The 25,907-nt window shown below is 36.2% G+C and overlaps 1 protein-coding gene across 1 annotated transcript in view; it reads left to right on the forward strand.

The window, feature by feature from the left end:
* The first annotated feature begins 270 nt into the window (after positions 1–270).
* The window catches only part of TASP1 (taspase 1), a 264,853-nt gene continuing 239,216 nt past the window's right edge, over positions 271–25,907 (forward strand). Inside the window, exons 1-4 of the mRNA XM_063108924.1 lie at positions 271–294; positions 8,510–8,727; positions 12,090–12,157; positions 14,009–14,077. Coding sequence (XP_062964994.1) covers positions 8,583–8,727; positions 12,090–12,157; positions 14,009–14,077 — 282 coding nt within the window. The 5' untranslated portion in view covers positions 271–294; positions 8,510–8,582. The remainder of the gene's footprint in view (positions 295–8,509; positions 8,728–12,089; positions 12,158–14,008; positions 14,078–25,907) is intronic.

Here is a 25,907-nt window from a genome sequence, read left to right on the forward strand (position 1 = left end):
TCGGATCAGATACAGGTACACCGGTGGGTTTATTAAGGGGCGGGGTCGGGAGAGAGAGGCAAGAGCGCCTGCGCAGCTTAGAACGAGGCTCTAGGTGAAGTCCGCGCGCACCTCTGAAGCCAGGTGAGCCGCTCCAAAGCGGGGGGAGGAGTCAGAGCAGCGCGTGGGCGCCTGCTTCCGGCCACGTGGTCCAGGGACTGGCTAATGGGAAGGCTTGACGTCACAACCGCTTCCTCACCCTGGCAACGGGCGGGTGACTACTTCCGGCGCAGTGAGGGCTCTGGGCTGACGCGGGTGAGTGTCCCTCTCTCTCACGCTGTCCGTGCTGCTGCTGCCTCCGCGCCACTGTCTCCGTGCTGGCACATCCTCTCCCGGGCCGGGAAGGGGCGGCGCGCAGGACACCCCCTTCCCAGGGCGGGGCTAGAGGAGGATGCCTGGGATGCTCCTCATCCCCTGGTCTGGGTCTCGCGTGGGGCCCGCGTCGGCTCCCTTCCCAGCCTTGTCTCGGTCTTGGCGGTCTCTTCGCCTCTTCGGGGACGGGAGGAAGGACTCTGTGTATGGAGAGTTGTCGCAGTTCGTCACCTGCTTTGCAGTCGAGGGCTGGATGTGTCTCGGAGTCAGAGGCTTGCAGAGACCCGAGAGTGTGCGCCCTAGTCCTGGGTAGCGGGTTGGGTGCAAGGCAGCCCTATAGTGTAATAGAGGCCTCATTAGGGTCCCGCGGGACGTTAGCAATTACTGCTCTGGCGGAAGAAGAGGAGGAGGAAAGGACAGAGAAGATGAAGCAGCTGGAGAGGAGGGTGAAAATCAGAAGCTGGAGGTGTCCTGGAAATAGAGGGTATTGTGCTTCCGGTAGGAGAGAGTTCAACTTGCTTCTGTAGGGGAGGGGAAGGAAGGTATCTTGAGGACCATGTGACTGAGACCATCGAATAATAAGCTGAGGAATTTTTACTTATACATTTGGGAGTTTAATAATTTCCTTTTTTTGTTTGTTGTAAATAAAGCGTTTCCCCACCATTTACATCATACCTGGAAAATGCAGAAAGATTTAAAAAGGGATCCACTATAGTTCCACCAACCCGGCATTTTGACATCTTTCATCACCTGCCTGTTACAGTCACTCTCAGTTAGGATCTCTTCTCTAGCCATGCTCCCAGGCCTTTCAACCACTAATCTACTTTCTGTGTCTATGGATTTTCCTATTGTGGACATTTCATGTAAATGGCATCCTGTAGTATGTGGGCTTTTATGTCTCGCTTCTTTTAGTTAGCATAATGTTTTCAAGGTTCATCCATGTCTGTGTATCAGTATTTCATTCCTTCTTATGGATGAGTTATGTTACATTGTATGAACATACCACATTTTGTTTATCCATCATGAGATGATGAAAGTTTAGGTTTTCATCTTTTGGGTATTTTCAGTAATTTTGCTGTAGACATACATGTTCAAGTTTTTGTGTGGACAGTTTTTTTTGTGTGTGTGTGTGTGGCTGGCTAGTATGGGGATCTAAATCCTTGACCTCGGTGTTATAACACCCTGCTCTAACCAAAGGACATACATGTTTTCAGTTCTCCTGGGTACCTACCTAGAAGTAGAATTGTTGGGTCATATGGTAACTCTGTGTTTAACTTTTTGAGGAGCTGCCAGATGTCTTTCAAAGTGGCTGCACCATTTTACATTCCCACCAGCAGGTTATGAGGATTTTGATTTCTCCATATCCTTGCTAAGTTTTATTCTGCCTTTTTGATTATACTGGCAGCCATCTTGGTGCTTGTGAAGTGGTAGCTCATTGTAGTTTTAATTTGCATTCCCTCATGTCTAGTAATGTTGGGCATCTTTTCATGTGCTTATTGGCCCTATGTGTATCTTTGGATAAATGTCTTTTCAATTCCTTTGTATATACTATTTTTCCAGAGTTGTCTTATTTTAAGGTAGAATGAGTTCTTTCTACACACTCTGGTTACAAGTTCTTTATCAGATACATGGTTTGCAATATTTTCGTTCATTTTCTCCCATTTTGTGGGTTGGCTTTCACTTTCTTGCATGGTGTACTTTGAAACACAACAGTTTAAAATTCTGGTGAAGTATAATTTTTTTTCCTTTGGTTAATTATACTTTTGATGTCACACCTAAGAAACCATTGTCAACTCCAAAGTCACAAAAAATTTACTTCTGTATTTCTTTCTAAGAGTTTAATAAGTTTTAGCTCTTATAGTTAGGTCTTTGATCTATTTAGAGTTATTTTTATGTATGATGTGAGGTAGGAGTCCACTTCATTCTTTTGCATGTGGATATCCAGTTTTCCCACCACCATTTGTTGAAAAGACTGTCCTTTCCCCATTAAATGGTGTTGGCACCCTTATTGAAAATCAGTTGACCATAAATGTATAGGTTATCATTTTCTTAACTATTTTTCTGTGTTGGGCATTTAGGTTGTGCCTAGATTTTTGCTATTCTAAATTATCCTGTGTTAAACACAGCCTAAAAGGCATAGAACCTTTTCTGTGTTTAAAGTTATTTTGGTAGAAAATGTTCTCAGAAATGGAATTACTGGATCAAGATTAATTATGTTCTGGAGTTCATTTAATGAGGCATTAAACCTTCAATGTCATAATATTAAAAGTAACAACGAAGTTCTTTTTTGTCAGTTGCATTAACTTAAGGCTTGGATTTCTACTGTAAAAGCTTTTTGCTGGGTGGATTCTATGACTGACTTCCTCCTTCAACTGCTTCTGGAAGACTTGAGCAAGCAGAGTAAAAAACTTCTACACCACAATAACAGGATATATGGCAGTCATCTAAATGGTTTAAAGAAAAAAGAAGCGTCATCATATGCAGTAGGAAAATAAAACAGTCTTTGAGAGAGATGAGGTCAAGATTAAGACCTTAAATTAGTGCTGTGAAAGTTCCTGGAGCAGAAACAATGTTTTATTCTAAGTTTCTCTCCTGGCCTTGATAATCAAGTTAATTTACATTCATATTTGTCTCAGAGGTGGCCAACTTAAATCTCTTTTTAGTAGATAGTACCAAGTAAAAAAAAAATCTAAATACAAAAGGTTATTAGGAGAAAATCAAGTTTCCCTTTTATTCTTGACCCTCAGACTCCTAGTTCTTCTTAGAGGTATTCATAGTATCGTTAACATGTGTCTGTATAGACTAATTCATAATGGAGTATCTCTGGAAAGGTGTTATATACAAAATTATACATCTTAAGCCTCTTGACACTTACTGACAGATTCCTTTCCCAGAATAGTTACATCAGTTTATGATGCCAGTATAGTGCTAGTTAGAAAAATTTCATTTTTCTTTTTATTTCTTTGAATATTCTCTCCTTAATATTAGATATTGAGTTTATATTTACTCTTTTATGTATTGCCTGTCATGCCTTTTGGCATGGTATTTGTTTTGATTGGAGTTGTCCTTTATGAGGTATATTTTGGCAGCCTTTTGTAGATGGTTGCTTTTAGGATAGCCTGCATTTGGAGAGAAAGGTTAAAATGCTTTTTGTAACATTTATACTGAGAGGTATATGGGCTGAACAGGGTTGAGGGAAAGGAAGTTTAAATGCTTGAGGGAGAAATCTATCGGATTTGGAAACTTTGGTGCAGTCCGAAATGACGTCAAGGTGAGTTAGAAAAGGGTAGTGTTATTAAGTAAAGTAAGAAATAATGTAGAAAGAACTAGATTTTGGGGGGAAAACGAGCTTGTTTTGGGCAGGCTGAGAGTGAGGGGGATCAGGTTGAGCTGTCCCTAGAACTTGTGGCTAGAGCCCAAGACAGACAATAAAGAGTTAGGAATCATCTATTTGCTGAGAGGATAGTTTTGAAAGATTGGTAGAAAGGAGACATTTGAGAATGGGATCAGAGGGGTCATGAAGAGCTAAGAGAGTAGATTTGCATGCTTGCCAAGGAGAGTAGGTGATTTAGAAAATCAAAGGTTGCAAGCAGAAGATTAAGGAAAGGCCATTGGGTTTAGTAACTTGGTAAAGATAACAAATATGGGAAGACTTTTTTTTTTTTAAAAACAGCTTTATTAAGATATAATTTGTGTATCAGACAGTTCACCCATTTAAAGTGTACAGATGGATGGCATGTAGTATATTCACAGTTTTGCAACCATCACCACAATCAATTTTAGAACATTTTTATCACCACAAAAAGAAATCTGCCCCCGTTTAGCTGTCACTCCCCACCATTCCCCTCCCCATCTCTGCAGCCTTAAGTAACTACTAATCTACTGTCTGTCTCTTATGGATTTGCCTATTCTGGACAGTTCATATAAATGGAATTGTACAATATATGACCTTTTCTGTCTGTCGTCTTTCATTGTTTCCAATGTCCATGCATGCCATAATTTGTATCAATACTTCATTCCTTTTTATGGCTGAATAATGTTCCATGGTATCAATATACCACATTTTGTTTATCCATCATCAGTTAATGGACATTTGGGTTGTTTTTGGCTATTATTAATAATGTTGCTATCAACATCTGCGTACAAGTTTTCGTGTGAACATACATTTTTAGTTATCTTGGGTATATACACCTGGGGTGGAATTGCTGGGTAATAGCTTTTTGAGCAACTGTTGCAGAGGATGGACAAATTGCCAGTGTTTTTTAGAAATAATATTCATAACGGATTTTAATATCATTACTGGTAGAAAATTGCAAAATGTCCATATTGAAATATATTATTCAGAAATAAAGACATTATAAAAATGGTCTATAGAATTGTTTTTTGTTGTGTTAATTTGTTACATGCCTATGCATCTCTTTCATTGGAAACCTTTTGTGTTGAGTGTTGCTCAAAGCTTAGTTGAAGTTGAAGTGGTAGATATTGTTCTTGTGGATCAGTGTCTTGGTGTAAGCATACTTCATCAATTTCAGATAATTTGTGATAATGGTTGTCTATATGATAAAAACATCATAGGCATATTTGATGTTAAGCTACAGTCCTGATTTATTTTTACCTCCCTAGTCTTAACTGTGATCACCCCGACCCCCCCCCCCCCCCGCAGTTTGGATTACCAAATTTGGGCATAGTTTGTGCATCCTCAAAAGTTCAAGATTCAGAAAAATGAAAACAAAAGATCCCTTGGGTCAGTACTGTTGATCGGCCATGTTTTTGTGTTTTCGTTCCCTAAGTGGCATTGGGCTATGGCATTTTCCCTCCTACTGAAGCTTTTAAGTGTGACCTCATTGGCTTGTTTTTTTTTTTTTTTTTTTTCTTTCTGGCTGGCTGATAGGGGGATCTGAACCCTTGACCTTGGTTTTACAAGACTGCACACTAACCTGCTGAGCCAACACTAATCTGCTGAGCCAGTCAGCTTATCCTATTTTGCATCTGGGACTTAGCTTCTTACTTGGTGTTCCCATAAATAAATAAATGAATAAAATTTTTTCTGTAAGTAATACATTTAGATGGTTCAAATTTAAAAGGTACAAAAGGGTGAACAGTGAAATTTCCATCCTACCCTTGCTCATTAGTCATCCAAATCTTCTGGTAACCATATTATACTATTTTGGTATATCTTTTCAGATTTATGCTTTACATATATATTTAGCTGTGTTCTTCCCCCCTCTCAAATATGCTATTGCATATACTTGTGTATCATGCCTTTCAAAAAGTTAATTTTACGGGCTGGTTGGTTAACTCAGTTGGTTAGAGTGTGGTGCTGATAACACCAAGGTCCAGGGTTCAATGCCTATACTGGCCAGCCATCAAAAAAAAAAAATTTTTTTTTTCATGCCTTTTAAACTTACCAAATATCTTTGAGACTGCCTCATATCTGTATATCAAGAGCTTCCTCCTTTTTTCCAATGGTTGCCTTTGTTGTTAACCACCTCCATCAAGACATTATTGGTCCATATCTTAATTTTGATTGATTTTGCCAGATTGCCTGTGTTGAGTTGTACGAGTTTCTGCTGCCACTAGCAATTTATGGGAGCTCCTGTTTCTCTACCTCAAAACATGTTATATTATTTTTTGATGTTTCCCAGTCTAAGTTAAATGGCAGTTGAGTGTAGTTTTATTTTGCATCTTTCTTTTGAGTGACGTTTAACATCTTTTATTTGTTTAAACCATTATGTAATTATTCTGAGATTTGTCCATTCAAATCATTTTTTAAATTTTTTGTCATTTATTGGAACTATTTATTAGACAAGTCAGACCTTTAATGAGTTCCGAGTTAAACAAAAACTGATGTTTGAGTAGAAATTGCTTCATTTCTGATTGAGTATAAAATATTTCAGTAACCATTGGGAGTTGGAGGCCTGAGTTGTATATTGGATAATTCATTTACTTGAATTCCTTTCCTAGTCCAGCAGAACTTTGGGGCCAGCATTTTTGGAGGGAGTTGTTGAGATTATATGGTTTGCTAAATAAATACATTTCTGATAGTTTCTGAGGGAGGGTAGATTGCTCAATAAAGAGCATATTAATCAATCTTCCACATTTTATTTCTTTTTAGACAACATTGAGAAACAATGTTTTAAAATCTTTCGTATATATTAGAATGCCTAGTACATCAAACCTTATATAAAATGTAGATGTTCTAATTATTTTCTTGTTTATTATAAAATGTAAATGTTATTATTTCTTATTTATGAAAAGATACATCAGATGACAGTGAGTCAGAGTAGGTTGAGGTTTAATAATCTGTACTGCTTAGATGTGTTTTCATTTTAACTGAAGCTCTTAATTTTCCGCTATACAATCATAGCGAGCTACTGGGGACCCTTGAAGCTCTTAATTTTCCAAAGCCTGAGTTTTCACTCAATCTATGTTTGTGTTCTTAGACTAGTGGGCCCAAACTCATTTCATGGCCGGGCCAGACATGATGGCATGATACAGACATGGTGGCATGTGTAGGTTGGCAGATTAACCACTAAATTCCAGTTCATCAACTGATACACGACTAAGTGGTAGCCTATCTGAGAGAAATGTTGTGAGAAATAACCAAAATAAAATAAAAATGATTGAGGCAGACTTTTGCGAAGTAATTGGAAGAAAAACATTAGGGAAATAGGTGCCACCATGAAACATAAACATAAACAGGCATTTTAATTTTCTGTTATTTAATCAAAATCACTTCTGTAATAAATTTGTTCCCTGCTTTTATGAATATATGCAAGCCTTTTAACACAACAGTGTGTGTGTATATATAATTGATTTAAAACTATTTGTCCTATATATGAAATCTATATAATAAAATTTAGATGGACTCTTTTTAACCAGGAATTAAGGGAAGTTAAAAATACTATATTCCAGTATTTCTTAGAGTATCTTTGGTATAAAGAACCAGCTTTTTTAAATGTTCAATCTATTTTGGGCCAATACTTCTGTAAATGCAGAAAAAGGCAAAAACAAAACAAAACAAAACAACTGAAAAAAAAAAGCTCAAATTTTTGTTAGATTTAGTGGATAAAATTGTTTCAAAGATATAATTATAACACGAGGAAGTTAGAAAAGAATTGTGAAAATCGTGTTCATTGTTCATTTATATTTTAATATAAAGCAACATATTAAAATAATCTCTTGTGGACGGTAACAAACACAGAGATGCAGACCACACTTTGAATAGCTCTGCTTTTTGGATTAGGCAGCTAAATCACTTCTTCATATCAGAAGACTTGCTCTTGTTCCCTTTCCTTTTTCAATTTGGTATAAGGTGCAGAATTTTACCTAAGAGTGTGAATCTGGATATTAAGTAGTTTCAACCACCTTACTCAGATTTCCTTTAAATCTGTGTCAATTTTTAATGATCCAATTTTCCCAATCTGAAATGTGTTCTGCAGTCTTTATTGTTATTAAGCCAGGATTGCTAGAAGCTTGTGAGCTGGTAATAAATAGTGAGAGAAATTAGCAGCTCTCTGGCATAAGTTGCCTGTAATTTGTTTTACTAAATTTAATGTCTCATCATTTATCTGTGGAGAACCTCAGTAAAGCTTTTCATGAAAATTGACAACTATTTGCAGAAATGTTATTTTAGTTTCTTGCTTTAGTCATACAATATCGTTAACATTTGTGTTTTACAATTGAGCTGTGGAGTATTAAACTGATTTCCTTAAGAGGTTCTTCACAGGTAGGTGTTAATCTGTATGTTGCTTTGTTCTTTTATTTAAGTAAGTAGTAATCTAGGCTTTATATCAAATTTTAGTGATATTGCCAGCACCACTTGTGATTCCCGAATGTCCCAGAGGTTATTAGCACTTGATTTGGAGGGCGTAGAAAGTGATATTTAAGTTATTTAGGATTATTTCAATGTAGATAAAAGGAAGATAAAATATTTTTGGACTCAGTTTAAGGTTTTCCAATAGTTCTTCTGTTTATGACTTTAAGCAAGTAGTGTCAGTGGACAGAGAGATTTAAACTCTAACCATTTTATATTTTTTGTATTACCCAACTTAATTTATAAATAGATTTTTTAAAAGGTATCTTTGCATGAATTTGTATAAGTAATGTGTGTATTGGTGGAAAGAAATGCATACCATCTTTGCCTGTTTTCCTCTAGGATAATTCCTCTCTTGTAATTACTTTTGGTTGGAAGTATGCTCTTTTCCCAAAGAAGATGGTAATCTTGGAGAATGACCATGGAGAAGGGGATGAGTTCTGGAGAAGGGCTACCTTCCAGATCATCTCAGGTTTCGGCTGTTAAAATAACAGCCAAAGAGTTGGAAGCAAAGCAGTCCCATAAAGAGAAACGAGGGGGCTTTGTGCTGGTGCATGCAGGTAAGCCCTTCATGGATGAGTTGGAAGATGAAAATAATGTGGATTTTTATTTTTATTTTTTGCCTTGAAGTACACTGAGAATTGCATTTCACATCTGGAGGAGGCAAACTGCCAGAGAGGAATTGGAACCAAAGAGATTGTTTGACTTTCATATAGCGAGGACGTCCTACTCCAAGTTGGAAGATCTTATAATGTCAGCTCTTCCTATGTGTTCTTCACTCTCCTACCCTATTATTTACGTTTACCCCAAGTAATAAAAGACATATTTAGGTTAGGTAATTTTTTTTTTTGACTGTTGTCTGGTATGTGGGTCTGAACCGTTGACCTGGTTAGGTACTGTTAAGACCAGACAGGTAATTTTTAAACCCTGGCTTGTGTTTCGAAAAATAATGCTGCTGAAAAAATTTTGTTAATTTCATGTTAGATTATGATTGTTTTACAGTATAATTACACAATCTTAGAGATAGTTTGCTTTCTTCATATTATAAATGAGGAACATTAAGACCAGATAGATTAAGTGTCTTAAGTGACTTTAGCCCCACTGTTAGTTGGTACTAGAGCCAGGCCGAGAAACTCTTAAGTGGGCCCTTATGTCCCAGTCTGGTGCTCTTGGCATTGCACCAGCCTGTGATTTCTTTGTTTCAGAGGATCCTGAGGACAGACACAGTGAAGTTCAAACGTTGGGTCCCCCATCTTTAAAGGGTCTTGGGTTTCAGAGCAATGCATCTCTGCCCAGTTCTGCTCAGCAAGCTCTTTTTTCTTTGGCCATTTTTACTTTCCTGAATTCAGAATCTAAACTCAATAATCTATGTGAGGAGAAGAGTGGCTGGGTCTCCTTTTAGCTTTCCCCAGACAGTCAAGCAAGATAGGAGCAGGATTTGGAGTGTATTTAGAGAATAAGAGCTTTAATATGGAGTAAGGAGTGGACCTGTTTCTTCTTGTGAAACTGGTATTCTGCCTGGCTATTAATCTTTGGCTGTATCTAGAGTGGACAATCTTGAAAGCTTATAAAGAATCTAATCCAGAAGGATCTAAAAAAATAACAGATTTAATTCCCTTTTCTTACAGGTGCTTTAATTATAGAAATAATTAAGTTAAAAATAGAACCTGCGACTAGAATTCTTGCCTTCAGACTCCTAGTCTGGTGTTCTTCCTACTGTACCATGTTGCTGATGCATCTTCTGTAGTACCCAGTGAGTTACTGATTCAGAGTGAGAATTTGGAAAGCGTACAAGAAAGGTCTGAAATTTGTAACAAGCAATAACATACAGCTTTTGATTAATTGGAAAGCGTTGCTTTCTGTGACTATTATGACTTTGTCCTTCCTCTCTCAGACATACACTAGATGGTAATATATCTCAGGTAAGTGTGGTGCTGGAGGCCAGCGGAATAGGAGGAAATCTGGATTATGGCAGGGAATTGTGTGTATTAAGGGAGACATCCACTTCTAAGTTGTTAGAAGGTCAGATAGATTAATTATACAGAAATGTATTATCTTGCATGTTTAAGGGACAAAAATTCAAATCTTCATCCAGTAGAGCTGGTTTTTTTAGCACTAGAGTAGACTTGCTCAAACTTTAATCGTTTGAGTAGTAGATTCTTGGTTTTTCGCAGGTCTGTATACTACTTACACTAGTTTACCTAAGATTAAAAAAACTAAACACTTTTTTTATTTTAAAATTTGAAAGATGAAACATATTTATTTAAGTGAAATATCACTATCACTTGCCATAAAGAAAAATAACTAAACAGAGTGCAAATAAAACAATGTAAAATTTAACCAGATGCTATTGAGTCAGTAGCTTGGATCCTGAGCCTTCCATTCCTTTGTTTAACAGGGAAATTAGCAAGTATTAACCAGATATTAAAGATATACTGGGCCCATGTGGAGAATTTTTCACTATTCTTATCAGAAGGATTTTACATGTTAATGCTATTTAATGCCATCATCCGTACACTAAATTCATCTCTTTGGCATTAATATCCCATGCTTTGGAAAACACTACTGAAATATTGGGGCCTCTGAGATCTAAGACAACAGACCTGGCATCACCTATTCTTAGAGAACCATGAAGAGAAGCCTATTAAATACTGCAGTGGCTCTCTGAATGTTCAGAGTTCTCTTGAGAGACAGGATTACGACTTGGATATATTATGGATTCTGGTTGCTTGGGCATCTTCTCTGCTATTCCTGGGTCCTTGTACCATAGTTTTGTGGGCCACTTCTTTCTCTGCCTTGAGGAAAGGTGGGCTAGGTTTGTGTCAGAGTCTGCAGACCCACAGGAAGAGTTGTGAGGCTTAATGGTGAAGTTCTTAACCTTCCTTACCCTGGACCCCATGGGGCTTTGGGGAGGTGAGGCGTAGGTGGTTAACTGCGCTGTTAAAGAACTTTGATTAGAGGCCTAATTATCAAGAGAATTTAAGGGTTCTTGTCTTTGTTTCTTTCTTGTTTAGATTATTTTCAAGTCCCTAATCTAAGCAAGATGAATCCTCTTAGAGGAATCAAATTTATTCAGAGCCATTCTTTTGAGGAAATTCCTGGGTATTTGATTAAAACACAGGAACCCACCAGGATTTCTAATAGAAAGTTGGGAATGTGCTATCACTGATGTTTGAGAGACCTCCTGAGCAACATTCCAGGTGGTGAGAGGATGCAAAGTATTTGCTTGGGGGCCGAGCCCGTAGCGCACTCGGGAGAGTGCGGCGCTGGGAGCGCGGGGACGCTCCCGCCGCCGCCGCGGGTTCGGATCCTATATAGGAATGGCCGGTGCACTCACTGGCTGAGTGCCGGTCACGAAAAAGACCAAAAAAAAAAAAAAAAAGTATTTGCTTGGGAGTAGTGGTATTGGTGGAGGTTGTGGACAGCTGGGCTGTAAGACCCCTCAACTTCAAATATTATTCAGAGTCTACCTAGTTTTCTGAAGTTATTCTCAGGAATTCTGAATTCTAAACAGTAATTTCCCATATGGCAGGGGCTTTCTAAAGGTCAGCACAGGGGAACTTGAAGGGACCTTGTCCCTGACACTTTGGGGTTTTCGGCTCCAAACCAAAAGAAGAACTCTAGTCTTTGGAGGGAGACTCTCAAAAGGAGAAGGGGAGATGACCTTCGTGAAGCCTCTTTGGAGATGTGAGCTATTTCTTAAGGCTTCTGGCAGGAAATGAGCTTTTGAAAAAAGAGACAGGGCATGATATTAAACAGGTAGGGAAAGAAGCTATTAGATTTTTAAAACTCCATACAGTTAGGGCAATAGTTTTATTTTCACTAGGACAGCATCAGTTTGTATGGACTATTTATATAATATAAACAAGGTCATTGATATTTTAATGGTAACTACCAATTGGTTTTTATATTTTTACTACAGGTGCAGGTTATCATTCTGAATCCAAAGCCAAGGAATATAAACATGTATGCAAGCGAGCTTGTCAGAAGGTATGGACAGAATGTGTATGATCTAAATATTTCAGTTTTGAACCTAAAGTAGCATTACCTTGAAATTCCCAATTTTAAGGTTTTGTTTATAGGACAGTCTTTGGTTTATACCACAGAATTATTTTGCTTATATGTGTGGGGTCTTGCTTTGTTTGTGTTTTTAATTCTCCAAATGATGCTTAGCTCTATCCCTTCTTCCCCAGATTAAAGTCTATATTTTTGGAATTGTGGGCACATAATCATATCTCTTTTAATCTTTGCAACGGCATCGAACTCTATAGAAGGGGTAGGGAAAACAGCTGAAAGGCAGCCAGTATGTCTTGCCATGATAGAGAAAAAGATAATACAAATTAAAATGGGTGCTTTTCTTAGATTATTTTGAACTTTTTCCTTCTGTTTTTCATCATGTACTTTGTTTCATAGCAGATTCATTGTCATTTCTGAGTTTAGCTTTGTCCTTATACTCCTTGTGCTTTTTTTTCTCTTTGGTTTTTGAGGTTTTGCTAAATTGTTGAATACTTAAATTGGGGGAAGGAATGGACTCAAGAAATATTGTTTGTTTTTATTTTGATTCTGACTATATTCTCTTGCAGGCAAACTTTCTGTTACTTTTCATACAAATAGAATGTTAATTAGATATTGTATATTAAGTAAATATGGGTCTGTCTGAGCTCTCTTCATTTATATTTACATACCACCTAAAAGAAAGATTATGCTTTATTGGAGATCCAAGCTTTTTTGTTTGAATGAAATCCCATAAATAAGTAAGAATATTTTGTTATAGGGAATTTATTGTTTTTTTGAAATTTATAGTAATAAAGGCAAAGGTTCTCTAGTATTTTATATTTTTTCTTAATTTTCTTCTTTTTCTTCTTTTTTTTTTTTTGGCAGCTGGCTGGGATAGGGATCCGAACCCTTGACCTTGGTATTATAACACTGTGCTCTAACCAACTGAGCTAACCAGCCAGCCTTTCTTATTTTTCAAAGTCTGAAATCTGTTTGTTATCTGAAAAGAAATAAGTTTTACTTTTATACAACTATAATCCTAGAAATCTAATACATTTGAATTGTATAATTAGCCTTTTCAATTTGTAAAATCAGTGAGCTTCTTAAAAGTTGAATAAAGAATACAATTCTTAATTTGTGAGCTTTCTCTTTTTTGACTAAATTGGAGTTTTAGTAGTTTGTTTAGGAACTGGTTTCTCTTCTCTATTTCCTCTCTTAATTTATGCCCAAGAAGGCAAGGTGATTTTATAGACCTTTACTCTCTGTAATTTATATTAGAAAAGACTATGATTTGTTTATCTTGATATAAAATATATTATAGTATCAAAAACGTTTGTCAAATATATGCTTCTATCTGAGGATTCTGACATGCCTCCGTGACTGAGAGTCACTGAGTTTTACAGGTATGGGTGCAGAGAGCAGTAACAGTGGGAGGAGAAATTATTAGCGTAGCTCGAGATTAAATTTCTATATAAAATATGAATTGTCAAGATATTTAAGCCAAATGGAATTCGTATAATTTCTGTGGCTATTTTGAATTGTCCTGTGTGGTGAATGAAACCCTTTTACTTACTAAATCCCTTGCACTTTGCATTTAGTGGCTAGATTTTATTCATTGTCTTAATTTGAATAATATTCAGGAAGCTATATCATAAATTAACCTGAATATAAACATTGGCTTGTTTTAAATCTAAGTAGTTTGTCTTAAAGTATTGAATGGAACTAGTGATCAATTTTTATTAACTCTAAACATCTCGTACACTTCTTTAAGGCTTTCGAAAGTTTATGGGTATGTTTGAGAAGTTGGCGTTTTACAGTGAATAATCTCTCCCCTTGGTTTCATAGGCAATTGAAAAGCTACAGGCTGGTGCTCTTGCGACAGATGCAGTAACTGCAGCTCTGGTGGAACTTGAGGTATTTCTTTTGTCTGTTTATGTTTTACTGAAAACATTTGTGGGTTTGTGTCCATTGTTCTTAAATGACATGAGACTGCAGTGTTTCCCAGCAACATTAACAAAGTTATGAAGAAGCCTGTGATATTGTTAGGTTATTTTCATTGGGGACTTTTCTTAGTAATATAAAAGTTGGTTTAATTCCTTTTTCTCCTCATTTTTGTGAGATTCGTTAATACAAAAGTTAATGCTGACTGGATACTTAGATGTCCTCAATATTTTCAGTAGGAAAACTCTTGAAGTTAACTTTCCAAAAGTTACACATGTTGTTTCAAAAACAAAAAAAATTCTGTCTAGGAGTGTCTAAAGTAGAAGGAGAAGTTTCCTCATGAACCTAACAGTTAGATATGTACCTCAAAGCTGTGTGAAGTGAAGTGTGCCTTGTTCCAGCGTGATTGTTAGGTTTGTCCCCAGGTTACTGTGGACACTGAGGAATTGAGTGGGGAGGCTCCCAACTTTGCTATAATTCTTTGTACTCCAGAATGAGGGTCTCTCAGTTCTCTTAATCTGAAACCTTTATGAATTTGTACAGGGGATATTGAGGTTTAGAAGACTCACTTCTGCTCAAACTTAGAGAAGATAGATTTGTGTCAGTCAGTTGAGAGGGTTACTGTGAAAAAAATATTTTTCTGATTGGAAAGAGTATTTGGAGAATCAGGTAAGACATGAAGATAAAACAGCACTGAGTTTGAGGGAGGAGCTGATAGTTAAATAGACATTCCCCCATTGACTGGATTGTGACCTTTGTGTTTAGGCTCTCATACCAGGGCATCTACTCTGTCATGACTTTTCCTGTGAAAATTGCCTAGGAGTTTATAAAAAGTGCTAGCCATGTTCTCTTGCTTTACTGTGGAGCTACACTTTTTATCATACTTTGGAGATTTTAATCTCTCTTGTTAACGCCTTCAGCTTGGTCGTAATGTAATCAAGGAAGGTGAACATATATGGTGGCAACAATTCTATTATGGTTTGGTTCCTGAGGTGTCTGACATGGGGATGTGTGGTACCCTCTTACTATGACTGATATATCTTATACCATCTCTAGCAGTTATTAGCCATGGGTCCCTGCGTATGTCACAGCCTGTCCTTGACTCAGTTTCTCCATTTATAATATGAGGATAATAATAATTCCTACTTCACAGAGTTGTGACAATTAACCAAGTTAATATATGACAATTACTTAGAATAGTGTGTGACACATAGTAAGCACCCCATAATTGTGAGTGGTTATTACTGTTGTGAGGTACTTTGGAAATGATATGTATGAGGAGGATATGGTAATTATTAATGACAAGTTGTACAGTGTCAAAGAAAGGCTAATTATATGTTGTAAATAAAAGGAGAAAAGTGACAACAGGAAAGAAGATTGATGTACTGACCACCAAATCTTTCCTTTATTCAAAACACTTGCACAAGGAGAGCTTTATCTAGCTTCATTTGATTGTTAGGTGAAAATTACTCTCCTTTGTGCAGAAGGTGATGTCCTGAGATTACTGGTGTATGAAATCAGTGTGAATCTGGGGAAAGGTTACTCATTAGTAGCTGGGGGATATACTGTAATGGCAACTATCAGTATAAAATTGAGTAAAATTAAGTTTTTCTTCTTGTCTTAGAATAACTTTAATTTTCCTAAATCATGCTTATATCTGGTTAAATATTTCATTCCATTTTTTCCCCAGTGATGAATCCTACTTTTAAAGGGCTTACTTATTTATACTTAAAATGATTAGTACTGGGCAGCTGCCAAAAAACAAACAAAAATTGATTAAAAATACATTTTGGAATAATAAGTTACTCATGAGTAAGAAAGATTTGGAGTTTTGAATGATGACCTGTGGATTTTGAGAATGTGGATATAAATTTTTTAAAAAAACATGCTTTTTCTATTATTTTTGATTGGAATAAGTCATACAGATAGTGGTAGCATAGCATAGGATATTGCTCTAAGTGAGTTTGCACTCCCCCCACTCTTTAATTATTAGATTTGGTGAAGAATTTCCATTAATTACCTTAAATTTTTTTTCCTACGGAATCTTTGAGTGAAATATATGTTAGTAATTTAAAGGCCAAGGCTATACTAACTTGGAGAATTCTCCTAAATCTTAAGAATTATGTTGCAAGTCATGCTTATACTGCCTTCTGCAGTTTCTGCCACCTTGCATAATTGTGATTCATCACCTTAAAATAGATAGGTTTTCAAATGAAGAATTTAGTTAAAGAAGTATTTAAATAGTTTGGGTCAATGGAAAGATACAAGAAAATTGGATTCTAATATTTTCTGTATTTAGGAAAATATAGGTAACCATATTAAGTCCTTTCAGCCTACTGAGAAGTACTGAGAAAAATCCCAGAGAGCCCGATTTAAACTGTGTTATGTTGAATTTGAGAGAAAACACTTATCTTTAGTTTTGGTAAATCTATTCAGTTAAACTAAGTTTTGTCCTAATTATTGAATAGATATGGACATTCATTATACCTTTCCCTTTTGACTTTGGAATATACTTTTGGATTAAAAAGCTATATTTTAAAAACTTGCCTGTTATATTATTACTTTGGCAAATATTAAAATTGGTGTGAATTCCTTGAATACTCTACTAATTGTGGATTAAAATGACTGAAATGGTTTAATTGTCCTCATTGACTAGAAGGGTATCTTGCCTTGTATTTAAAAAAAATGGTAATTTTTCTTTTCCCAAATAATGAAAAGTACACTGATCTCAACTTGATGCAGTAGAGGAAGAAGAGACAAGGTGAAAGAAAAATAAGTTTACACACACACACACACACACACACACACACACACACACACACAAAACATGTACACATAAGAAGAACTTATTCAGGTCACCTAGACACGTTATTTTTGAGCTTTTCTTCAAAGCTAAGGATCTTGTATGGTTTCATTTTTCTTGTCTACCACTACCGACACATGGCGTCATCCTAAGACTACCAGTTCTGGACACCAAAGGGGTATTTCCTTCATTAAAATAAAGTATGGGTGGTGGTGCATAAATTCATATCAAACTGACCAGCTTCTCCCTTTAGGGTTTTGGGAGGGAAGGTGGCCAGTCCCATATGAGAGGTGTTCTGCAGTATGGAAATGAAAATGATATGACTCCAAAGTGCATTTTGTGTATCTTCAAAATGTGGGGAAGGAAATGGCAAGGTCAGTTTATAGATCATATTAATGATTTATTGTTAAATTGATTTAGCCTCATTGTTTCATATAGCTTTTTTCAGATTATCCTTACAAGTAATGAGAAAATGAATTCCATTCATTGGGTAGTACAACTCTGATTTCACTCACAGAAGAGAAGATTAATACTGTGAAACAATTTGGTCTTCGTATCTGAGACTCTACATTTGGAAGACAGTTGTTTTCTTGGCTGTTTTTGACATAGTTTTGCTTCAGGTAGTGACAGTGGAGTTAAAATTTCAGACAGTAATTTTGTACATTTCACACGGTGTAGCTTCTGATGTGAATTTCTTCTTTGAGGATATTGGATATAGATCTGGGTGAGTCATGATGCCACCGTTTTCTTAGTATTGGTCCTAAAGTAGTAAGTGCTTCATTGATTTTGATTAGAAATGAACTACTCATAAAATACTTACTGAAGCTCCCTTGGCACATAGATGTTTTTCTAAACAATTACTAAGACCTGGCTTAAGAAGGCTTAATAGGGAATAATAGGTGAAATATTAATGACAAACTTTTGGGAGGTTATTTGTAGTCTTGTGTGAGAAAACTGATGAATCCGGCAGAGATTTTGAAGATCTTGTTGTATGTGTTGAGAAATTTTTGTCAATTCATTTTGAAAACTGATTATTTTGGTAGGTAGAATACTGCACATTAAGAAAAGTGATAGGAATAGCTTTTAAATTTCATATAGCAAAAGGCAAATTACACAGGCTTTTTTGTTAAAAATGTTTTGTTGAGTTTGTTATTCTAAGTGGACCCTGTAATTCTTTTGTTGACTTGATTCATCCTTTAAGGCTCTGTATGTTCAGGAGAGATGGTAATTCATGGTTGAAATGCTTTAGCATTTATAGAACAGATTGTATTGGGCACAAGTTTTTATATCATTCTGCTAAAAACGGTTCACTGTCTTTGGATCTCTGTATAATCCAGTATATTTTTTGTTTATAAACTCTAGGAGAGTCCTTTAAGAAGTAACTTCTTATCCAGATGGCTGATATTTTGGCATGTAAGAGAAAGTATAGTAGATATTTGCATTATTGTATACTTATATTATTATATATAATATTGTTATACATTTGTCTGTATCTCTACATCCTTTATACCCAGAGCCAGCTCTGCATGCATTTTCTAAAATAGGAGTTTCTAGGATGTTGATCACTGTTTGAAAAGTCTGTGGTAGGTAGAATCCAGCCCAGGCCTCTGTGCAGCTGCAGGGTTAAGCCACACTCCCTTTCCTGGGCTTTATACTTCTGGCTATGTGCCTCATGGGGCTAGAGGAAACACCTAAGACCTGTCGGTCACTGAAATGCTTAGTGGTCATGGAGATGGTGTGGCTTGTTGCTGGCATATGGGTATACCTAGATGGAAGGGGACACTGGGAAGGGTTGATGTATTTCCCCTTTACCTCACCAAACTTATGGTAAGTTTGTTTGTGGGGTTTCTCTGGGAGCAGATACCTAACCACATCTCCTACTCTCTACCCCACTTTAGTTGCTTGGTTTTTATAGCAAAAAAGGAGGGGCATCTGCTTTAAGGTCATTTCTGTTTATTTGGAAGGTTGAAAAACATTTAAATAAATGAGCATTTCAGTTTTCCTGCCCATTTTTGGTTTTGCGGAAATCATCTTTTCATAAGCAGAGGGTAGTTGAGTATGTTCGTGGTTCCTTGCTCCCTTTTCCCCTCTCTGGCCCTATAGGACTGAACACATTGGAAAGATAGCTTGATGCATTTAGCTCACATATATGTAAGTGCTCATTAATGATAATGTGGCTGGTGAGTCTAATTTTAGACTGCCAGCCTTGAAAGTCTCGTTTTTCTCTTCCATTGATAGTATCTTTTATTCGTTGTAATGGGGGGGGGGGTGTTTTTATGTATGTGAAGTAGAAGACTTACATTTACTCGCTTTACAGTGTTTTCATTGCATGAAATTTGAGTTTTGACTTTGATGCCCTTTTACCTTTTTTTTTTTTTTAACTTGGTATCATTGATTATTTCAAAGACCTTATTTTGCCTGTCTAGCAGAATTTCCAGTGGTGCTTCAGTATTTCTGTGTATTCCAGCTGTTTATGGAGTCTTTATGTTTCTCTGCATTTTTTGTTTTATTTTTTGAGGTGTACACACACAGTTACACTTCATGGAGTTGCATCCAGCCAAGTATCCATGTTCTTCTTGTGAAGAGGCAGAGAAAATTACCTCTCCCAAGAATTTCCACCTTCTGACCAAGGGAAATGTGTCCTGAAGAGCTGTACGCAGATGGGAGGCAACTTGTTTGCTTGTTCTGCTGCTAGAACATTGATTTAATTAGAAGACAGGCTGTGGGTGGCCATTTGCAGACAAAGAAGCACCAGACAGACCCCAGTTAGCCTGGGACAGTAAAAGTAAGTTACGCTCTTTTTAAAACACTTTTTTAAGTACTGATGCTGATTCTTGCCTTTAGTACTAAGGGGCAACTTGTAACTTACTGTTTGTGTTTACACATTAGGTACATCTGTTCTTTTTCTAAGACCCTAGGAATAAAACATGCTCTCTAGCACAAACTACCTGCTTAATGGAAAAGCAGTAATTTTTTCCCTACCCCTTTTTTTTAAGAATGAAAAGAAAATGGAATCAATTACTACGTTCTAGATTAATTTTACACTGCATCAAAATGCTCTGTTAACTTTATGACCAAGTCAAAACACATAAGTACAGAACTTGTCATGTTTTGTTTTGTACTGATGAGAACATGAAAAATTATTTCAGCCTTTTCCAGCTATTTCTTGATGAGCTGTGTGTACCTCTTCAGATGTATCCATCTTGGCTAAATCTGGGAGGAGATATGGTCCAAAATCAGGTCCTGAGGAGCATGTGGCTTTATGTGTGAGCCGTTATTTTTCTCTGGGAGTCATTACTCTCAAGAATATACTACGTTTTTGAATTCAATTTTGAGCTACTTAAAGCTACATATGGTAGATAGCATAGTAAAGTTGGTGGTAAGCCTGTGTTTTGACTATGTGGAAGCAATTCAGACTTTTGGCCTCTTGAGTGTAAAATGTCTTCTAGTCCATATTAATAGGGATATTACACAAAAGGGATTTAATTAGATTTATTGGTCCTCCTAGGATTTATAGTGTTGTAATTTTTGAATCATTCTTTGTGTGTGTGTGTGTGTGTGTGTGTGTGTGTGTGTGTGTGTGTGTGTGTGTATTTGTGTTTGTTTGGATCTATATCATTTGGCACATCAGTTTTATAATCTAACATCTACTTTTTTGTTTTTGTTCTTTTTTTATTGTTCTTGGTTATGAAGGATCTAGGCTATGAAGATTTGTCTGTATTCAGCAAAATCACAGGTTGATATCATTATGTTCAATTTGAAAGGTTGCCTTTTGATTTTAAGTTTCATGCATCTCAAACTCAGGCCTTTATTTAGAATCTGGAGAAAAATAACGAAGAAGCTTAAGTTACATGATTTTTAAGAATTTCATCAAGATCATAGTCTAAATTCTGCTACAAAGTAGAGCAAACCATTGTTTAAAATTTTTTTCTATTATTTGAGTGTGTCTATGTATGTATGTATGTATGTATACGTGTATGTATCTTTCTATTATGTGTGAAGCAGATTTACCTAAGTGTTAGAATAATGAAGGATTGTATCTCACTATAGGAAAGCTTAAAATTGAATCCTAGACATCCCAGTTGACAAAAGTTCTTTGGCCATTCCCACTGCCAGGGAGTTTTTACTGGCAGTCATTCTGACTCAGGGTCCAGTCTCCTGCATGGTATACACATTTTCTGATAGTTCATGACATGCATATACCGTAACACAGGGCATCAACACTGTAACGCATTAGGCTTCCCAGAAATTCAGAGTGGGGAGCTTATTTATGTTTCCTTCTCCTGCAGTATGTGCATATGTTAGCAACATTTTCTAGTGGGTTGGAAGTCTTTTTAATAAAAGAAAGATGGTTATTCGAGGACTTAAACGTTAGTAATACCCCTTCCTCCCCCCAGTTCTGACCATGTCATTTGATAGAAGGATGATTTAAGTTATTGTAATTCCATGATCTTTTAGGTTCTTTTTGAGTGATATTTCCATATTATTGTCAACATGGTTAGAAAGTATAATTATTTGGGTTGAAAGGAAGTATAATTGGCTGTCAAATTTGGCAATACTGGAGAAATAGCTACATTTGTCTTTTCTATTGTAGCTCATGTGGAAGGGACAATTTCAGGTACCGTGTGTGCTAACCTCTTCTTGGACATCATAAAGAATCCAACTAAAACAAAGTTTAAAACTATTTCAGATGTGCAAGTCTATTGAAGCCAATATTTTATTTTAGTTATGTTTGACAAGAAACTTTTGTACTGCAATTCTGTGGCTTTCAATTAAAAAAACATGAAAATAAACTTCTGTGATGTCATTTTTCTGGTTAATTGTGGTGTTATATGTTTATTTGTACATTGGGCAGATTAATAATAGAAAGGAAGTGCAGATGTGTAGTGATTTTATTTAAATAATTTAAATAATGAAAAGAAGTGGTTTCATTTTTTGATGGAATATTTTATGCCAGATCAACAAATGCTCTAAGGAACAAATATCAACATGTGTTACATTTTTTCTGAAATTTCTGGAAGAGCTTGGGCACTTCGAGAAGACCATAAAAAGGCTTAGTTCCTAGTACATATGCTATTGTGTGAGGTTTTCTTTTTTAAATAAAGTATATTGTCATTTTTGTAATTGAATAGTTAAAAAAATGAACTGTCATATACTAAAACTTAGTATTTAATATACTATATTTGACTCAAATGTTCACAGAGTGTGATGCAAACAAATGCTCTCTCAACTTACATCCAGGATAGCTAAAATATTACTTTAACACATGTTAGAAGTAGAGCACTGTAACTATTTGGCTAGATATAATTCCGGGCTGTCTAAGTTGAATAATTTCCTCAGGCATTCCAGCTTTGATCAACCACAGCAAGAACTTTTAGCATGTTTGTAAAGCAGCCAGTGCATCTGTAAATGTGTCCTGAGGTAGAGAAAAAAGAGAGAATGCCAAAAAAGAAAGAATACTTTCTGTTGTTAAGGAGCAGTTACAGAATGAAAATGGAAAGTTTTTTCTTTCCTTAGGAACCCTTTTTAGATAATTGAACCTCTGATATCTAAGTATGCCCTGTGGTTCTGTATTAATGAATGAAAGATACTTCATTTGGACCTAATAAAAATGTTTTCTGGCTAATTCTGTTGAAACTTATTGGTTAAAGTCCATTAATTCTTGAACTTTTTAGTCTTTATTAATTGGTTAAAACCCTTAACATAAGTAGTAGAATGTATATCAATAAAGCGTGTTTTAATTTTTTATAATTGTCTAGTATGTGGGTGAAAATGTTCCCACATGATTGTGTTTTCGAGAATAATTCTAAGAATAAGCAGCACTGCTGCAGAAATAATCTCCTGTGCCTTTTTTCCCTCAACAACTGGAAGGAAATAGGTTTTCTGGTTTTTATTTTCAGTGACCTGAAAATGAATTTGCCAAAATCTACTGGTTTCCATGCACAAGCATTAACTTAACAATATTTAAATGGTAAATTGCCCTCTGCCATATGGAAACTGCATGTTTCCTGTTCTTTTGGGCACAACATGCTCACATCACATGGACATAACTTTCCTGGAAATATTTTGAGATGTAGTTAACAACTACAGTCATGGGCCACATAACAATGTTTCCATCAATGACAGAATGTGTATACAATTGTTGTCCCATAAGATTATAGTGGAGCTGAAAATTCCTATTGCCTAGTGATGTCGTAGTGTCTAGTGTAACGCATTACTAACGTAGGAGCAATAGGCTATACCATATGCCTGGGCGTGTAGGAGGCTATACCATCTAGGTTTGGGTAAGTTCACTCCATGATGTTTGCAACAATTAAAAAATTGCTTGTTGCACTTTTCACCATGTATCCCATCGTTGAGTGACACATGACTCTACTTGCAAAGTGGATACTAAATTGAATGAGCTATCTAGCTTCTTTCTGACCTTGTTTTCTGTAGTCTTATGATAAAAGATTCCATGATCTCCAGTTAGCTCCAGTTGTAAAAATTTTGCTTTTTAGGTCAATCTTGTCTCAAAACTTAGGAGGAACCCATATTTCTCTTGTGACTTCAGTGTTGTAGATCTCTATTATTGATCGCATTCTCTAATTATTCAGTCATGGAAAACAAGTTAACACAGTTAAATAATATTTACTACTATCAAAAAAAGTTTTGCCATAGTTTTACCTTCTTTTCATTGAGCATTTTTTCAGTACTGAACAAAGGGCAGTATAATTGGTAGACTTACAACCTCCAAGCCTGCCCCTATATCCTAAAAGATGTGCAGAGAAATGGTGAATGAACAAGCTGGGAGAGCAAACGGAAGGACAAGTCCCGGGTCATTAATTGTGATGTTTGTGGGCTGGGTACTTTAGCAGATATCTGAGTTGGTTGTCTTGTTACTGTTTGTGTTTACCTGAGAATTTTTCTTCCTGTAAATTTTGTTCATCTGAATGCCATAATTTCTTCAAAATTTAATACTTATTTTATTTCATGTGCCCAGGTGGCCTTGATTTTTGAAGTCACTAAAGTTCACACTGAGAACATAGAGCCAACTTATGCCTATGTGAGGCTTGTTATCTAATTTCTAGATAGATTCTTATTATCCTGTAGTTATTTTACCTGATTACCTTTGCCATTTTTTGCATGTTGCCTGAACATTGATGTCCCCTCCTCCCATATCTTCTGTGTATGTATTGTGTATTTGTTTTTGCTACAAACTACTAGTATCGAAAAGAATACCTTGTTTTCTCTTATCATCTTGGGTAAAGTTGTAAGTGAAGTTGTTTATACTAATGGTATTTGAGAAAAATACCATGATAATTCATTGGTGTCCTTCCTGTGGACTTTGGGTGGAAAGCTCATCTGATTCATTTTGGAGAAGCAAAAAAGTATTATAAATCCTATTTGTTATAATCAGAAGATATATGGCTTTTCTGACCAGTAACTTGGCTCCTAGTAAAGGTGAGTTAACACACAGTAGTTAGACAACAATGCAGGTTAAATGGCTGACTTCTGTATTTATTATCTTATTTCTTCTTTAAGTAGCAGTAGGTAAGAGTATTCAATATTTTAAATAGTTAAGTAAGCATGATAATGAAATCATGATTTGTTGTTAGGACTGACATTTGTGTCAAAAGGCTCCTTTGCCTGATGTCTGTATTGTATGGAACACTACTGACTCAGCAAAGCTCAGATTTTGCATCTGGATAAGCTTGAGACATTCCTACCCTTTACGAAGTTATGTAGGCCAGATGTTGCAAAAGAGACACTTCATGGATATGTGTTGATAGGCCAATAGATAAGTTTTTTAAAATTAGAATTTGTTGTCAACATTTAAAAAACAGAAGATTCATATAAAAATTTGTATTTCTAACTGCTCTTGAAAAAAATGAGATCTGGCCACACGGAGTATGCATTTTCTCAGGGCCGCAATCTTCCAGGGCCGAGTGACAGCTGCCTCTTTGGAGTATAGCAGTGTTGGAATGTAACAAACTATATTTCAGTCTAAAGGACAGCTGAAAATAAGTCTTGGACAGAGATGGCAACTTTTGCTTTGTTACAAGGGCCAAGAAAATGAGTGGATGGTTTAACTGACATTAGTTTAATGCTCTAGATGTTGCAATTTATTATAACAGGCATTCCTATAATAAGTAAGAGTAAAACTGGAATGAGCTTTGATTTAATTTTTAAAAATAGCACCTGGACTTAAATATTATTTTGAAAATGGGGGCTGGCCGGTTAGGTCAGTTGGTTAGAACACGGCTTTACAACAAACAGCAAGCTCATGGGTTTGGATCCCTCTACCAGCCAGCCACCAAAAAAAAAAAAAAAAAAAAGAAAGTGAACTTCAAATCACACTAAAGACTTATCAAAAAATTTCTCATTGAAACAATTTAAACCAATACCAAATTATATCACTCCAAAGGGTTTTGAGCTGGAGCTAAAGCAGATCAAAATATTCTGTGACCCAAATAAACTTGAACCAAATCGTTCCTTTATTTGCTTCCCCAGCAGTAAAATATTGTTTTCAGTGTGTGTGGTGAAGAGCATACCATAAGTCCAAGCAATTTGCACTTATTTCCAGACTTTGTCTTGCTAACTTCCTAAAAGATATCTGGCTTCCAACATTATTTAGATTCCATTACTTTTAATGAAAAACATGCTGAGAAAAATTATTGGTTTGCACATAGTATTTGTGGCTGCATCTGTGATGATTGCCCAGAAGGCTTTTTATGTGCATTTATCAGTGACTCTTTTCCATTTTATTAATTTTTTTCCAACCCATCTAATTTTTCTCCAGTGAAAGTTGAATCCTGGCCCTCAGACTTTACAGCCTCTCATGGCTCATTTGTAGCTTTTTTTACTCCCCCTCTCCTCTGGGCTGTTGCTGATAGATGCCTTTGCAAGCCTTTTCAACATGGGGTTTGTGGAGAGAGTGAAGTTAAGCAACTTATGGAGTTTATTTAAATTGGAGTTTCTCAAGGTGAGGGCCATGGTCCACTGGATCAGAATCATTTG

Source organism: Cynocephalus volans, chromosome 1 (genome assembly GCF_027409185.1).
Source record: "Cynocephalus volans isolate mCynVol1 chromosome 1, mCynVol1.pri, whole genome shotgun sequence".
In the NCBI taxonomy this organism is placed as follows: Eukaryota; Metazoa; Chordata; class Mammalia; order Dermoptera; family Cynocephalidae; genus Cynocephalus; species Cynocephalus volans.